Raw genomic sequence first — 18,549 nt, forward strand, 5'->3', positions numbered from 1 at the left:
TAATATTGAGAGAAGCTGTACTCTGCTCTCTCTCTCTCTCCTCTCTCTCTCCTACTCCTTCTCTATCTCTATATATCTATCTATCTATCTATCTATCTATCTTTCCATCTTTCTCTCTCTTTCTCTTCGTGCATACGAACACGATCGTATACTGATCGTGACTTCCATTATCGACATAGGTAACCTACAAAACTAAGCGCCCGTAGTCCCATGTCCTCGTAGAATGTCTAGCATAGTAGAATTATCGCATTACGAACCGCACTGGACCGTAAAACGCTAATATTTGATAAAATTTTACTCCGTGCGTTCCTTCAGGCTGAAGTCGTTCCATGTTCTCGTTTCGCATATAAGCAAAGCATAAGTGCTTACGGGAAGAATTTCTATAGCTTTTTTTTTTGCAAAAGAAGTATAACCGGCCGTAGCTTGACCTTGACAGTGAAACGGAGATGTCGGACAACGATTCGATTATGTTTCTTTCTCTTATTATAATCATTCAATCTCTTCGTGTAGATCCGTATATCTATTTACCAATTGAAAGATTCATTGAAATTTATAGAACATATACAATTTATAAACATGTTATGACTCTCTTCTTTTAGATCGATCATTAAAATATTTAGAAAATCTTTAACAAGTTTATTGGATTTTTTCGATTCATAATTAACTGCAAAGTCCATGAAAAGTCCGAACGTCTCTTACAAAAAAAAAAAAAAAAACGTTAATTTACATAGTATCCTAGTAATAATGTCAAGTTTTTCATAAAGTTAATTATAAGAAGTATTCGAATCTTTAGAATAAATCTGTTTCGTTTACCTCAATTGCCAAGACTCGCGTATATGTAGTTATATTGTCAAGGAAATGTCACGTTGCCAAGAAGATCTTCTAATAACGAGGGATTCGCAGAATTCACCTTGAAGTCGGTTCGTGAGTAAAGCGTAATTAAAGTAGTCGCGATCCTTCTGACTACTTGCGATCGCATCGACTCGCGCTTATGGTTGAAGCGGACTCGGCAAAGGTACCGTTTGAAAATTCCATGATGGAAACTCTGAAGGCGGTCTCTGGTCGCCTTCCATCCGTTCGAAAGAGAATAAGAGGAACTTCGAACGTAACATTCATCATCGATTCTTTCTGCAAAGAGTCGAGGGAGTCCACACGAAATCGATTCATCCGCCACGTCGTTAAATCAACCGTTAAGCGTGGAATCGCACCGAACTGGCAAACATAATCGTAAAAGAATCAAACAGCTGGTTTTATCGGACAAGAAGTTCGATTAAATATCGCGAGTATCGACCGATTGATTCTCCGACCTGTTTGCTCTCTCTCTCTTCCTTATTTTTCTTTTTTTTTCTTTTTCTACCATATATCTTATAAGAATTTCCTATTCAAATTAATATTTTTGTTAATCTTTCCATTCGCGCAATTTGTTATGTTGAGATAAGATCAAAAAGAACTTAACATAACGGTAATCGATAATTTTCATTAACAATTGATACAAAAGAAAGTTATAAATATTTACGAATTAACTTTGTTAATATATGAAGGAATTAAATAGAGGAAAAAACAAAATTTATTTCCTCGCATCTCATTTAGTCTAGGAAAAATATAAATGCGGTTTAAGTAAATGTAAATGAGTTTAATGAAAGCTCCTCAACTGAGACCAACTGCGTTTCTGTTTCAGCGAATCGGACATGGCGCCAAATGCAGAGGAAGAGTTGCTCGTGGTGAAGCCCTGGGGACCGCAAACGGAAAAGGTAAGAGAACTTCAAGGATTTCCACGCTATTTCACGCCTGCGAAGCACTTCTTTAAACCGTTACGCGTGCGTGCGTTCAAGTTTATTCGATTAAATTATATAAAATCACGATGCTTATTTTTAGTTTTCAATTGTAGAACGTGAAGTCTTCTTCATATGGACATTACTTATTTTATTTAAAAAGAAAGTAGAAATAAATTCTACTCAATTGTAAAATGTAATAGTGCGTGTATGTAATACTACGTCTGTCGAAATGTTTTCATATTTATTATATGAATCAAATTTGTTATTCGATAATACTAATTATTTAGGAGCATGATCAATTGGTTTAAACATTCTCAAAAATTTCAAATTGTTGTAGTTCACACGTGGTTAACCGAGGAGAAAAAGAATTAACTTTGATCGTACAAAACGCTCGTTCCACGCACGGTTCGTTGACGTGACAGGATATTTTATATTAGCATACTTTTTCTCTCTCTCTCTCTTTCTCTCTTTCTGCTTTGAGACATATATATGTGTATATGTACATAAAAAGAGAGAAAGAGAGAATCCACATAGTAGAACGTCCTTCGGCCACTTCCTTTTGCTCCTTTCGTACCGTGAGAATTCCATTACCAAAGAACTCGCGCTCGGCGTACGACAACATTGAAAGTGACGCAAAGGAAACTACAATAAGAGTCTAAAAGAAAAAGAAAAGAAGAACGCGAGAGATAACTGGTCCAGCTGCAGGAGTAAAAAGGATCACTTTCCGTTAACTTTTAATATGTATTTCTAATATATAATTTTCTACACTAAGAGATGTTATTTTTCACGCTTTATCTTTAGATCGAATATTTAACTTATCTAATAGCTTATCGGAATGAAGTCATTCCATTTTTTGTCCTATTAACTATTCTTGACTTTATACTCCTTAATAACAAACATTTAAAGATATTAGATCCAGTTTTCCCAATTAATGTTACGAGTTTGATTAATTCGTCCTCATTTCGGACAAGTCATTGGGAACGATGCAATCGATTTCTTTGAAGATAAAGAATCGATAAGCCTCGCACGATTAATCGTCCTCGATTCATGAAAGCGTTGCCAGGAGTAATACCTTGAGCGCCTTAATACGTCTTATAAAGTATCCGTCATTTATCGTTGAGCCAGATTTCTAATCTATCGAAGCGATATTCGACCTAATAGGAATTTGATCGACGATGTGAATTTTAATGGATGATCCTTCAAACCAGGACAGCTTCACCGTTGAATCAAAAGGACGTAAAATAATTTTGTGATCTGTGTTTCAAAGAGTCATTAAGAATTCCTAAAGAATAGATTTTTTCAAAGAAATGATTTTTTCCCTATCAACCATTATCTATTATTATTTTTGTTCTTATTTATAAATTACTCGATCGAAAAACAGTGTCTTGTCTCTATTTTTTTTTCCTTCTTCGCTATATACCAAAGAAGATTCGAAAACTTGGACTTTGCGGTTGCATCCAGCGTGTGAGATTCTCGTGAGACGGGAAAGAAACGGTCGACCGCAAATAAGAAATCAAAGTGTATACCTACTTTGCTGAGACTACGTTTCCTGTCTCGTCGTTCCCCCCGCATCCCTCTCGTAATTTTCGAAACTATGTAAAGAGGATATATTACATTATATATACTTATTTGCCCTTATTGTTAGTTATTCTAATTTAACTCAGGCACATGCGATCCTTTAAAACTGACAGGACGTGGAAACTAGAACTACTATATATTACCACGGCTCTTCGATCATCATTTAAGATATTATTATATATTATTATTATTTCATTTAAAAGTAATCTTCGAATAATTTGATAGAAATTTATAATAAACAATAAAAATGAAAATTCTATTCTCCTAGTACAATAACTCGAACGATCTTTTAATCGACTTAATAACCAACATTGAACGCCGATATATCGACGAGTTGGTTCCCGCGAAATTGCTATGTAATCTTCTCATTAGTTGCTCCTGCTCTGCTTCGTGCTTTCCACGGACCAGCGAATCTTACTGAATCCAGGAGAATTGATTTCCTCTATTGCCTTTCGTCTTGCCGATTAAAGTGAACATAAAGAGAGAGAGAGAAAGAGAAAGAGAGAGAGAGAGAGAGAGAGAGAGGCAGAGAGGGAAGGAGAAAAAAAGAAAAAGAGAGCGAGTTAGAGAGAAAGAAAAAGCAAGAGGAAATAGAAAGAAAAAGTAGAGATAGTAAAAGAAGCTTCGGTAGCACCTTGATGCACTCGATTCGTGTTCGGATCACGGGGAAACGCGATAATCACTATAATCCCACCGATTTATGCTTCGAAGCGCCGTAAAATTAGCCGTCGCTCTCCTCCCGATTGCCTCGAAGCCTTTTCGCATGAATATTTCATAGTTCGATGTGCCTGTAATTCGCGCGAACGCGAACTCGTGGACTAATTTCGAAATATTCTTAAACTAGTCTTTATAACCAACTTTCCAAGGACGAATAATGGAGTTAAAAATTATCGAAAACGATCGATCCTGAGCTTTTTCTTATTCGTAAGTTCTGTAAGTTGGTTCTAATGAAAACAAAAAAAAAGGAAATAAATTCAATTTATACGCACATTCGAAAGATCGCATAATTTTCATTAATGTTCGCGAGTCAATTCGTTTGCAAACGTTATGTTAACTAATGCGGAGAGAATAAAAGTGACGAGGTCGATATAGCGAGAACTCTTTTTCTTTCGATTACATCAAAGTAAATAATTCATAAGAAACGCACGTGAGTCACGGTACTCGCTATATTCTAGATAGAAAAACGTATCTCGTCGTATCATCGAAAGACACTCCAGTCACGCATCGCTCGAACGATCACCGACCAAAGAAAATCGATCGACTAACAATTTGTCCATCAATGTCTGCGAACTTTCAGCTTTTTCAACTACCAAGCTCGAAAATTCAAATAGAAATACATATAAAAGTATCCGGTTTTTTGTTTATTATAAATGCGTCTTCCGCGTTTAAGACATTTCGTTGAATTTTTATTATACTCACGTATAACGATTATGAATTTTAAATGAGAAAAAAAAGTGTAACTATACTGACATACCTTTTTTATTTATCTAGGAACCTGGCTTGAGACCACCAACGTACAACGCCGAAGATTACGCGATCGCATTGAGACGATGGGGAAGAAGACCTCTAAGCACTATTCAGGATTCACAGGATACCTTGCCATCCACAACCAGCTCGAGTTCCGGTTACATTTCCGGAAGTGCAGGCGAGATGACACTCAGACAATTTACATCGGTTAGCGAACTACTAAACAAACTTAGAGCTGATCTTAGGCTGGCCTTTCCAAGGTTAGTGTATTATTAATTAACCTTCTAAGAAGTAACAATCAACAGATTTCTTATAAACGTGTAAACATTCTCTTAATTTTGTTTTGTAAAAACAAAATTATCCTATGACCTTGCTAAACGTAAGAAATCGTGTATTAACTAAACTTAATTGATAATACGGAAATATCTTCTATGTAATTGACTAAAACTCATACAAATAATGATACAAAATTCGTTATTCATTATACGATTGATGTATTAACATTATTGGCTATTCATAATAACGAACGATTATTTCTTTTATCTATATTAAAATCAAATCGTATTCTAAATTGGCTCGAATGTACAAGATGTATCGTTTAACTGCACAGCGTTGAAATATCTCGTGTGGGACTGAAGCTATGAAAAAAAAGTTTTTACAAATGTTATTTGATATGAAGCGAAACATCATATGGCGTAGTTTATTTTCTTGCAAGTCGAGTGGTCAAGGAGATTTCAAAGTCAAATTAAATTTTAGTCAAAACGTAACTATGTGTTTTTCTTTTTATAGTACGATGGTATTTATTGAGACGAATTTTACGAGCTGAGCGAGTTAAAAAAAACATCCTGTATTTTGGGAAACTCGTACAGCTCTTACAAAAAAAAATCAGCGTACGTTCTCTTCACTTTAAAAGAAAATCAACGACAGCGACGTATATAACTAATAAACATAAAAAACAATGCATGACCGATCGAAAGTCGTCGAAGAGAAACGAGCTAAGTCCGTTAGGCGAACGAATGATTAATAAAGATGATGCTGTGCATCGTCGTATGTACATTATATTTTATTCTCTCCTTTTCTATCGAGAAGTACGTCTAGCCCGTGGCATCTAAGAATAAGAAAGAGAAAGATAAAGAGAAAGAGGGACGGACTCGTGCGCGGCGCCTAGTAAGAAGCGTAATCTAGAAAGAGAGATTCTAGAATCCTTCGTCTTGTCGTTGGCGCGAGCAAGTGGACGCGTGGCCGATGTCCCACATAAACTAACGATAATAATAATAATAATAGGAATAATAACTATACAGAGAGCACCCTGTTCGACGATGCGAATGAGATAAGACTCTTTTACAGAACGGATTGTGGATAAGCAAACTGCGATATTACGGTTAACTGCTCAACGGGAGCATAGTAGTGATTGTGTGCGAATCGATGATCTTAAACGAGTCACATCCTTGATGCCATCTCTTGCATATACAAGAAATCCGTGATTTCATTCAAGGATCGTGAAACTTTCTGAAGAGTTGAAGGTGCGGCATGTTCGGGAATTTGTTTTCTTCTCTCTTTTTTATTTTTGTTTCTTCGTCTTACTTTTCTTTTTAAACTCCCACTATCCTACTTTCTTTGGATTATAAATACGAGTATGTGTATGTGTGCATGTATTTATATATCATATCTAAACTGATAATTTAACGTCAAAAAACATGTTCTCCCGTCACGGTACCTGAACAAGATCTTTCCCCCTTTCGTTTATTCGTTAATGAAGGATTCGTCGGTTTATTATCAGAATAAGAAACATTCTATATGTGTATTGTATATATTTATATATGTATAAGTATTCTTATCGAAATGATATTTAATTCCGTACACTTTTCTCGTGTTAATTGTCTACTTACGTAGTATTACTAATACATTTCTCGTCGTCTACTTTGTATCTGGATTGCTTTTATAACTTGTACACGATATATTAATAATCTCTTATTTTATAGTCTGCTATTCCCTATAACTTATATCATATTGATATATGCAAACGATTATTTCATTAATCATAAATCGACGAAACTCAATATATTTCAATACTTTCTATTGCCTTAATAATAAACAGAAACATATTTTTCCTTTGTGATTACTGAATCGTATAGAAAAAAAAGAAAAATGAAAAAACGAAGCAAAACAAAAATCAAAACAAGAAAAGAAACAAATTTTTGAACGTAGCTAACGCACACGCGTTTCTACGCGTTTACACGCACCCAACTATCGACGAAGAGGATGAATAAGAAGATGAAGAGGAAGAGGGAGAAGAAGGAGAGGAGGAAGAGAAATAAGAAGTGGATAGAGGATAGCTCGTCGACCGGGCACCGAACCCGTGATACACACTACGATGCTTCCGCTTCGCGTAACAGCGAATGCATAACTGCTTCCTAGTTTAATAAAAAAAAAAAAAAAAAAAAAAAAAAAAACAAAGAGAAAAAAGAAAAAACGGGAAAACTGCGTAGCTTTCCACGCGATCTTGAATCCATTTTCTTCTTTCTTCTCCTGCTGAAGCTTTGTTTCCGATTGCGTGTTGAAAAATAAAATAGCCGGCACTTTCCTTTGTGATTTTCTCATTCCACGCAAATACATTGGACGGAAATATACAATCAAATCAGGTCTACGATTTTAAAGACTTTTCTTTCTTTTCTACATATTTTCGTGATATCTCTCTATTTTCTATCCCTATTATTATCTCTTTTTTATTTCTTTCGTCTTATAGTATCTTTCTTTGTTAGAAAATAATACGGCTAAAACGTTTCCTTTCTTTTTGTAACCTTTTGCACTTTGACTTGACAATAACATTTTTGCATAGAATTTTTAAATTACCTCTGATGTGATATTTGATCTAGTTAATAAAAAGAAACAGTTTTAATTAAAAATTGCTTTAAAAATAGATATATATATATATATGTGTGTGTGTGTGTGTGTGTGTACATAAAATATTTAAATATAGAGAAAATCAGATCAGAGTTTGTCGAGAACATTATTAAAAGAAATTAAGAAAATAAATTATAGTGCAAAAGGTTAATCTGTTCACTTTTTAAAATTAATGTGTCAACTGTCAACCTTATCAGTTAATGGTATCAAATAAGTATCTAATTCCGTGTGAAATCGAATATTAAACGGAACTTAAAATATACGAACGATAAATGCGAAAGGAACGACAGATGCGTACTCACGAAGGTATCGTGTAGTACTAAGAGGATTATCCTTATCACGGTCGAGAGAGAGGAGAAGGTCGGCCTGTTTTGTTTTGTTTATATCTTTATACGAAGACGAATTTCTTGGAACTCCAAAGAAAAAGACACGGTCGTATAAATACTAGATTTTATTTATCTCGCTACGTAAATATCAGTTCTTAGTTTGTAGGTCATGAACTTATTTGTATATACTATGTAAGCAGATAGATAAAATTGTTCATAGTACAGATACATATAAAGTCGAATACAATAGAAAATTTGAACGATTGTAAATAATTAATCATAAATTACATATATTTATTAATATTTAAATAAATCTATAAAAAGAATATCCTACGTTTTATAGCTATTTATAACAAATTGAAGAAAACTTATATTACATAATTAAATTAGAAGAATCTTTTCAATATAGTCGTAATATTAATAATAACGATTATCGTTCGTACATAATTATTTTCTATAGCAATATCTCTTAGAAAAAAAATTAGGATGAATAGAAGAACGACATAACAGCACGTATTTGCGTGGTAAAAGGGAAAAGGTGGTCGCTTCCTTTCATTTTCCTTCTTCGTTCAACATCATCGAGCATCGTTGTCACGTGAATTTTAGGGTGTGTCCATCTCTCGAAAGAAGTAATAAGGGCCAATCGGTATTCACAGCGCGTTCGCCACAAGGCATTCTTACGTGCACACCGTAGTCTGCATAATGCAGGATGCAGTATAATGCACCCATTGCCGGACGAAGCCTCGCGCGACACGTTCCGCGTCGCGGGGAAGGCATACTTTTCGATAAACGGCCACTCGTTCTCCTTGGAACGAACGCTTTCTTTGTTCCACACCGACGTCGCGCGGAATAATAAACCGTCCGCTTCGTTCACCTTTCTTGCTTGAAAGACGGGTAAAAACTTGAACGGTTTTGATTTTTCAAAAGAAATTAAAGAGTTATAACGAAGATGTTGCATTTGCATCGCCGATCAACGATTTATAAGCAACGATATACATATATTGCATCGATATCAATTGATGCGATTAAATTTCGATTTCGATTTTGTTTCGTATTTCTATTTAACGTTCACATTTGTAGTTGATAACAGTTATCATTAAAAAATGTAATAAAAAGGAAATAGAAGAAGAAGAAGATCGGATATCTGAACTGTGAATCCCGAGGCGTTGGAATATTTTGTACACGTAGCCGAGGTATCACAACACCTCGGCTATTATGCATAATACACGGGGTAACATAATGCGGCCATTGTTAGAAAAGGGAAGAACGTTCTCCCCGTGTGTATCGGTTTGTCTCGTGGTGTGCCACTAAATACGAGCTGAGCTGTTCGTAGGAACAAGGTATACACGGCCCGTTTAATACTCATTTGCATGCATTCTATTGTACAACGGTGCTTATACGCTGTATTTATGCAGTCCTCGTATATACATAGGAAGACAGACAAACTTTCAGTTCCAATTTACATATATATTCATATTATATTTAGAAAAAATAAACAGTGACTATGCTGTCCCTTTCGGTCTCATTTTAACTCATTTTCATTCTTTTTCATAAACGTGATAATTTTATAAATATTAATAATATTCGTAAATCGAACGACTTCGTTAATTTTCGTTTTTCTTTTTTTTTCTTTATAAATTAACAGAAGAAGTTATTATTGTATAGATCAGAGAACTATTATCCAAGAAATGATTATTTTTTGTCTCACATCCGATTAAAAAAAATTTCTTAGACTCTATTATAAACAAAAGAAAGCTCGAGTTACGGGCGATCGTTAAACGACGAGTTAACTCTTCCTGCTTCTTCAAGGATCCCGTCCGACGAGGAGTTAATGAAGCTATTGTCCGCGACGTCCGTTCGTCCGAAGGTATAAGCGTCGGACGAGCGCGACGAGTAATTGGCAAAAGATATCGGCGAGCCCTTCTCATCTTCCTCATTCTTTCCCTTCTTTAACTCTTTTTCTTCTTCTTTCGTCTCTTCCTCTTGCCATCTTGTTAGCCGAAAAAACTCACGGCTCGATTCTTGACAGCTCTTGATCTATGGTTCCTGCGTATTACCGTTTCTGTCCTGCTCTTATTTCCTCCTTTTTTCCTCAAGACGTCAACCACTTCGCTCTTTCGGTCATGCTCCAACTTGCGCAACATTTCTTGCGACCATAAATGGCTAAGACGTACGAATTCTGGCCCTCGTTGTTTCAAGGCGTTCGACCCACGATCGGCTCACAACATGCAAAGGCCTTCTCGTTTGATTACCAAAAGTGGCAGAGAACGATTTTGCAATCATACATATCGTTTTTATTTCTGTCAACTACGTAATTATTAGAGTTCATAATAGAAAGATATGTATAAATTTTATTTGTTTTATACTTAGATAATATAGTCGATTAATATTGAAACGAATGTATTCGAATCTTTACTGTGAACTCATTCATTTTTACTTTGACTAAATCGTGACATAAATCATAGCAAGAAAGATCGCCAACGGATTAATAAACGTCTTTCAAATCCATTCCTTTTACTTCGATTTCGAAAGGCAATTTGTAAATGTAATTTTGCTATATACGTGCGTTATTCAGAAAGTCCATGGAAACGTAAATTACTGACTTAGGATAACGAGTATTAAATCGACGATTACTAAACATCACCTTGCTCGGAATGATCATTACAAAATTCAAGGGAATAGGAAAACATCCTGTCGTTAACGTTCCAACTTGAATATTCGAGCGAAATCGTTCGAACGTTCAGCATCCAAATATGTTGAACGGTCGATTGCTAGCACCGGACCATTAATGTACGAACGCGAAGGTGATCATCCAAATATGAACATCAGAACGTGAACTTGCCTTTCGTAGAAACAACCCTGAGAAAGTTAGAAATTACTTTTATTTTCTTTGCCGAGCTAAAATTAATAATTAACACTAGCCGTCAACGAGCTCGTTGAAGCCATCTTCTCCAGAAAAGTGACAAACAATTTTATTGTACGTTCCATTCTCACGGTGAATTCTCAGTAAAGAAGCTCTTTAAAGCTGACTAAAACGTAGCTAGAACGAAGAGTCTACTTAACTTCCACCTCTTCCTGTATGCCGTTACGTCGAGTATTAATGGCGCAATTAAGAAAACGACTCAGGAACCGAGGAAAAAGGGAATAACGCGAATTATGTGTTACGGGAATTTATCCGAGGAAAGTTGGAAAAACGGAACACGTTCTCACGTGACAATAAATTTAAAAATTCATCGAATGTCCAGATACCCATAGACATTAACGTCGAGATTATATAAGATAAGCTTTTATCTTAAATTATTTGAATCTAATAATTTGTATTTTTATATCAGCATGTACGATTTTAATAAAGATAATCACATTTCTATGATAAGAGCTATGACGCTTTTATTTCATTTAAATAGAAAGAAATAGGTATATGCATACGTACAACTAGCGGCACGAAAGATCGTTCTACCTTTATGGTCTATCGATTCTATCGATCGCAAAATAACGTCCGATTCAATTATATTTAACTATACCACTTCTTTTTGAAGTTATAATTAAAGAAATTAAATGAAACTTATATTTAGATATGTAAAAACGTCGTCTATCCTACGAAATGATCGTAAAGGAAACTTTTAAGAGATTTTGGAAAAGATTAAATTTTAAATGGAACGATTAACTTTTAAATCCCTATATATAAGACTTTTTTCCCCTTTGGTAAAGTAAAATAGTGAAATTACGGGTGTCGGCGTAATTAGTTTGGAATAAATGATCGGTAATTTTGTATCCTTGGGCAACACCTGTGATGGTGGTATCCTCTCTCGGTACCTCTCAAACTCCTCTACTATAGACTGTGTTGACTTGTCACCGTGCGACAGCTGCATCGTGCGTTTCCTCTTCGTCCTTGCACCTGTCTCCCTTAGGGCCATTACGCACGAACGTGCACCTTGCGGACGTCCGTAGAGGGAAATCACTTCGTACTCCTCTTCTTCTTCTTTTTCCTCCGTTTTTTCTTCTTCATCATCGTTCTCCGTATTCTTCTTCGTTCCTCTAAAGATCGCCACGATGATTCATACGCTTCCTCACGTACCATGTTGTTCGAATAGAAACAAAGAAAAGAAAAGAGATGAAACTCGAGCATGAAGCTTAGGAAAAAAAATTGCAATTGCAATGACGTTATTGGTGAGCGTTGTAAAAAGGTAATAAAAAGAAAAAAAAAGAAAGAGACAGAGAGGGAATAAAATAGAAAGGAGACAAATACGAGACGATATTATTTATTTCGACTTCTATTTGCCGATCGTCCGCGCCATTAAGTCGTAGAATTTATCATCCTTTTAATCTGCGCCTATATTTTACAATGGCCGATATTATCGAGAGGGAAAACGTATTGCCACGTTACGAGATATTTCAAAGGCTCTCCACAGGCTGCAAGGATTTTCTACGTTAATCCTGTTGCCTTCTTCTCTCTCTCTCTCTCTCTCTCTTCACTATTTTATATTTTTTTTTTGTTGGCAAACGCAACAGCCACCCTCTCCCTCTCTTGCCATTCCTCTCCCGGTGACAAACCGATCGCATAAAATAGCTCGCCATAAACTTCATTTGCATAAGCCGGCTTGTCGCGACGCACCAACCAAGTTTCCATAGTCGCAGACGCGATATATGGACGAATGATCGTTGAAAAAAGAAAAAGAAAAAATAAACAGACGCAAAAGACATTTCGGTGAAGATAATCCCCGCCGATGCGTGACAATATACCATATTCTTGCTTTGACGTCTAGGAAAAAGTAAGAAAAGGAGAATTGTAAAAAGAAAATAAGGATGTGATATGTTAATCGGCAAGCAAATCTGTTGGTTGCCGATTATTTATATTACTAAAACCCCATTAACCGCTTTCAACTCTGATATATAATATTTTTATATCTTTTAGTAAATATTATATATGTACGTGCCTTTCAAATTCTCGATACTATCCTTTGACAAAAATCTTAGTTATGGAACTTCTTTTTAAGATAAAGGAATATATAGTTCGTATGTTTTGCTTTGCAGTTTCGTTCAAGAATTTGCCTCGCCACCGGCAGATGGGATAACTTTATTATTGGAGACTCTTCGTGGAGTTCAGTTAGCTCAAAGTTCACCGCCGACGTCCGGACAAGTTGGGCCAAGGGTCGGTACCAGAAGGGCTGCTCTAGACGAGTTAGGATGCGTCGAGTGTTTGGCCGCCTGCGGTGAACGATGTGCTGATGCACCACGGCTACTGGTGCAAGCTCAACCTGGACTTCTTGCTCTGGCGGTCTGTCTGACGAGTAGTCTGAACCGGTCTCGTGTTCTGGCTCTTCAGGTAACAATCGTACCATCTTCCGCACTCGTACTCGACACTTACCGTTATTTTAAAAACAGCTGGCCGACACGATAATCGCTTACAAACGCGAGAGACCATCCGTAAACGTACCTTTGAATGATCTTCAATCCTAGAAAAGATTTAAGTCGAGTGGTGGTCGATCACTTCAAACTCCTCGCTCTACCTTGATGATCTCTCTTATCCTCGCTTTTTACTTCTTCCTGGAATTGAAAGAGGATCTCAAAATATTTTTATTCGAGGATACACATCTTACCGTTAACATACTTTCTGTATTAATTTAGTATATAATTTATTACAATGGATTCTGTAGTTTTTGTACGCTCGTTAATGCGATCAAGACCGACAGTACTTATCCTCATTTCTTATAACCATAATATCAGAGTAGATTAATCATTCATCACGGCTATGTTACATGGATATATATTTCGGAACGATAAGAAAAAATTGTGTTAACGTTATAAGAATCGTGATAATTCTGTTAGCTCGTAAAAGGAAACTTTTATGAAAAAAACTTTTATTAAGTAAAAAGAATCGTTGCAGTTACAATCCTGCTCAATTAAAATCGTTCTCGATTAATTCATTATTGACTTGACCCATTGAGCCGCTCGTAAACACGAATTTTGGCCAACGAAAAGAACCCTTTACTCGATCGAGCTCCGTTATTTGGAGAATATATACCTTCAACGGCAAAACCAGTTTTTATCATTTCCACAGCCAAACGTTATTCGGTCGAACGCAACGGTTTCATTTGCAAGCGTTTATACAACCATTGACCGTAACTTCTCTTCTTCTTTTTTTTTATCTTCTCATATACCTTACTAGATATCTTTATCTCAGGAAGTACCTACATAGTTGTTAACCATGGCCAAGCTAAGCACTTCAACGATTATCAGAACTTAACTAAATGAAACAAGTAATCATTTATACGACAGGTTTCTAGTCGCAATGGAAAGCGGAATAGTTAATGATCAAAACATACAAACTTAACGATAATAAAAATAAAGATCGGAAAAATAATGACTGTAATCTAGACCATAGAAGAGAAAAATTAATCAACAAGAAATATATGTAAACATATATATGTATATATAAAATTTCCAACGGTTGTAAAACGTGTTTCATTCCAATAGTAAAACTTGTTGTAACTGAAACTAAAACTTATTTGATAACGTAAGATGTTTATAGTTTATAAATAAAAAGAGAAAAAAAAATTATCGAATTTACAGTTGCTGACGAAGGTCTGTCAGACTGCAGGCGGACACGCTGCAGTTTCCGAAGCTGTTTCTACGTTGAGGCTAAAATACGGTGAAGGTGGAAGGTTCAGATTTTTAGCTGGCGCACTTCTAGCTCCCAGAGCTGCTATCGCTCTGCGAGTGGCAGGAGTATCCTTCTTGAATGCCTTCTTAAAGTCAGCACCTCGTACGCAAACAAGATTATACATTCAGGTAAGGATAATAAAATGCTCGCTCATCGAAATATGAAATATGAATGAACAATGGGTAATAAGACCACTTAAGAACAATAGATAGTAGTCTGTGTAATTTTATTCAAAATAGAGTAAAAATTGTATTTTTTATTTTTCTTCTTTAAATATATATGTTTCTTTTGACCGATAAAATGTGTACATTTATTATAATCATCTTGTAGGCGGAGGCCTGCGAAGCTGGACTAGAGCCGCAGGTACTCCAAGAATGGTTGAGAGAATCGGACAGTAGAGAGGAAGATACATTGACCGATCTTTTGCGTAAGGAAGTTCAGAAATGGTCACAAAATTGTGTCGATGTGGATGCTCTTCAACGAAGGGTACTACGTGCCGAAGAAACTTGTAGAATTTTAAGCAAGAAGGTCTCTGCTTTACAAAATCAGCTCGAGAAGTTGCAAGTGGAGAAACTCAACAATTATAATACGGAAAATCGCGACAATATATCTAGTGGAACAATTCTTGGTATAAATAAAACACAAAAGGTATCGTCGAACGCAGAAGACGAAGGTATCAGTTCGTCAGAAAGATCGAGCAGCCCAGAAGACACAAAAAATCAATCTCAGAACGATCACCAGAAGATCACGACGATGCAAGATAACGATCAGGAAACGACGATCGACGATGTTATCGAAGAACTTAGGATCATCGTGAAGGATGCCGAGGAAGAGTTCAGCGACAAGAATCAGGAAAGATCTGCGGAAAGGGATTCAAATGATCCTGCTTTCGTGAAAAATGCTCTCTTCAGACCAAATTCCAAACTTTCTTATGACAATTCCGATGTCTGTCTCTACGAGCAGGTCTCGAAACGAGATCAACAAACTGATCGAAAGATCTTTAATTCTAATTCTGCTTCGAATGTATTAAAGAACTGTCAAGAGAAAGGAGAACAAGTTACTTATTTTGGTAACGATCCTGATTACAGCGATAATTCGAGTGTCACTAGGAGACTGAGCTCGGATGGATCACGAAGGATCTCGAAATCTTCGTTGGAGGGTAGCGTTAAGATAGTCGTTAAGGGACCGGACGTTGAAGATGCTATAGTTCCGACCATTCTTCATCCGCAACCACCGCGAAGAACGCCACCATGTTTATCGGCACTAATGGCGGTGAGGCACTGTAATTTTGCCGATCACAATGAACCTTACAACTCTCACGACGAAGAGCTCGAAGAGGAAACTTTAGGTGATGGTAGTGATTCTTTGTTAAGTGCTTCTAGATTGAAGTACAATGAGAAGAATCAATCCTACGAGGAACACATCAGAGAGACCGCTGTGGTTGAACATTTTCAAAAAAGATCCACGAACGGTTTAATGTCGAATAACATCATCGATAAGAGTACCAAATTCAGGAAAAGTTTCGACGATCTTCGTCACTTTGGAAATAATGGAAATAATTTAGAAGGAAAAACTATAAGAAATTATGAACCTTCTAGTTCGTCTAAAACACGAATACCAGCTGAGAGTGCATCAATTAAACATTTAGACACGTATAGACAATTTGAAACGTCTTCGAAAGTATTGGATTTCTCGAAGCATCAAACAGATCGTCAATCTTCCGTTCATCGACACGGTTCTAAGTATAGGAGCGAGGTGGAAAAGAGGAAACTTTTACGCAGATCGACCAGTCACGATTATCTAGATTCGAATACATCAACGCCTCGTTCGAGAAGATCGACTGGAAGTCGAGTAGAATGTCGTATAAGAAAATTCGAGAGTTTAAACTCGTTCGATGAACATCGTAGTCTTCAGAGTTACGGTGGACCCGGTAGTACCGATAATCTGAACAAGCAACACCAGAATATCACAGAAGATTTCTCCAAGTCCAGGATGCGAAGATCCGAATCCTTTCATCACGTGTCCCATATCGCTAGAAAGGATCAATGCTCGTCGAGAGGCGGAAGCGACAGTGGCTTGATCTATATTACGGATTATAATCTTGATCCACTAGTTACTCGAAGACCACGATCTATAGAGGCACCCAAGTCACCCAACTTGCTTACTAAATCGTTGGATAGAATAGATGAAGGCTTAGACTCGATGGTTAATATCGTTATAACGGAAGAGAAGAACGAATGGAATGCAAATAGACATCAATCCAAGTCGAATAATAGTCGTAATGACAGACAATCAATAAAAGTTAAATCCAATAAATTGGATAATTCAAAAAGTAATTATATAGATCGTGAAAAACCAAAAGTTAAAAAAGAGGAATCAACGGTAAGAAATAATCATTTATTAAACGATGAATTTTATAATTGTCATATAAACAATAAGCAATTAAGGAATGATGAATTGTATGAAGAGCAGAGAAATCGACAATGGAACTATCAGAAAGAGCTACAATTAGCAAGGAGGGATAATGAAATTGGTTCCGAAACTACACCCATGGGATTATCAAAATCCGAAGTCAAACATAATTCTTTTGGCCAAAACAAATCTGCGAACAATAGGTTTTCAAATAGATCAAATGATTCTGGTATTTTTGCTGGACGAACCTATGACACTTTTGGACTTGGTAAAAATCGATTTAACGCAGGGAAATATTCGGGTGATCAACACATTAAAGATAATCCATTGGCAAGACGAAATACCACCTCATCTATAATTGGTAAACGTGGTAAGGTTACTGATGTTGTTTCAGGTTTATATTAAAACCATTAAATTGATACTTTTATAAAATTTATGAAATTTGAGTTGAAATGCTGCAAAATATTTGTTTACATGATACGAAAAGACTAATATATTTTTTTTACCGCTAATTATTAAAAGTTATAATGGACCTAACAAATCCTTGTGCAATATTTACAAATGTTCGCGAAATCATTCAAAAATTAATTTATAGATATTTGTAAGCATTACAAAATTATGTGCATTTACCCTACGATGATTATGACGGTGATGGAGGGATCTTAAATACATCGTGCAATATTTTGTTCTCATTGCAATCACATTTGCGTGTAGTACCAATATAACTACAACAAAGGCTGTATCCTATGCATATTTAAGCGAAAATGTAAATAACAGCTTGCGAGAAGATATAATAACATTTGAATATTTTATTTCTATAATTAAAAAAGTTTCGAAGATCGTGCAATTCTTCGAAATTATTAAAAAAAAAAAAAAACGGTCAGAAATTTCGATAATGCGCTATTGTAACTTTGCTTTTAATTTATTAAATTTTCATTATTTAATGTAAAGAGTATTAAACCCGCGATTATATGCAATTAATAAAAGAACTATATAACAACTATACATCGTACCGTAAATAAAAAACAAATATTTAGATGATTCAATGATTGTAATATTAAATATTCACAATCTGTATATTCTATTTTCTAAACATGTAAGTTGAATTATTTAATACATAATTACTTGAATGTCGTAATGTTCTATTAAATTTCGTACAGATCACAAGTATGGAAAGAGAGGGACGATAATTATTTTTATAATAACATAATACATATCGATACATTATAATTTATCAGTCAGATAATAGGTAAGTAAAAAAGAAACATCAAGTAATCATCTTACATTTCGTTTTCTTATATAATAAAATGATAAACCAATAAATCAAGATTTAAAAAAGATATTTCACAAAAACTCCATTGCTCATAGTAATGATAAATAAAATATTTCGTATATGCAAGTGATACGAAGAACAATTAATCTTATA

The 18,549-nt window shown here is 35.5% G+C and overlaps 1 protein-coding gene across 7 annotated transcripts in view; it reads left to right on the plus strand.

Moving 5' to 3' along the window:
* LOC127065965 (uncharacterized) overlaps positions 1-18,479 on the plus strand; it is a 41,005-nt gene extending 22,526 nt beyond the window's left edge. For 4 of the 7 annotated variants that reach the window (XM_050999050.1, XM_050999052.1, XM_050999051.1 and 1 more), the window contains 6 exons: positions 1,679-1,751; positions 4,845-5,080; positions 13,082-13,373; positions 14,621-14,839; positions 15,042-17,493; positions 18,284-18,479. In XM_050999050.1, coding sequence (XP_050855007.1) covers positions 1,679-1,751; positions 4,845-5,080; positions 13,082-13,373; positions 14,621-14,839; positions 15,042-17,493; positions 18,284-18,333 — 3,322 coding nt within the window. In that variant the 3' untranslated portion in view covers positions 18,334-18,479. Of the gene's footprint in view, positions 1-1,678; positions 1,752-4,844; positions 5,081-13,081; positions 13,374-14,620; positions 14,840-15,041; positions 18,140-18,283 lie in introns of those variants that run through there. The other 3 variants (XM_050999054.1, XM_050999057.1, XM_050999053.1) reach the window with 3 other exon arrangements.
* Positions 18,480-18,549: the final 70 nt, after the last annotated feature.

Source organism: Vespula vulgaris, chromosome 8 (genome assembly GCF_905475345.1).
Source record: "Vespula vulgaris chromosome 8, iyVesVulg1.1, whole genome shotgun sequence".
NCBI lineage: Eukaryota > Metazoa > Arthropoda > Insecta > Hymenoptera > Vespidae > Vespula > Vespula vulgaris.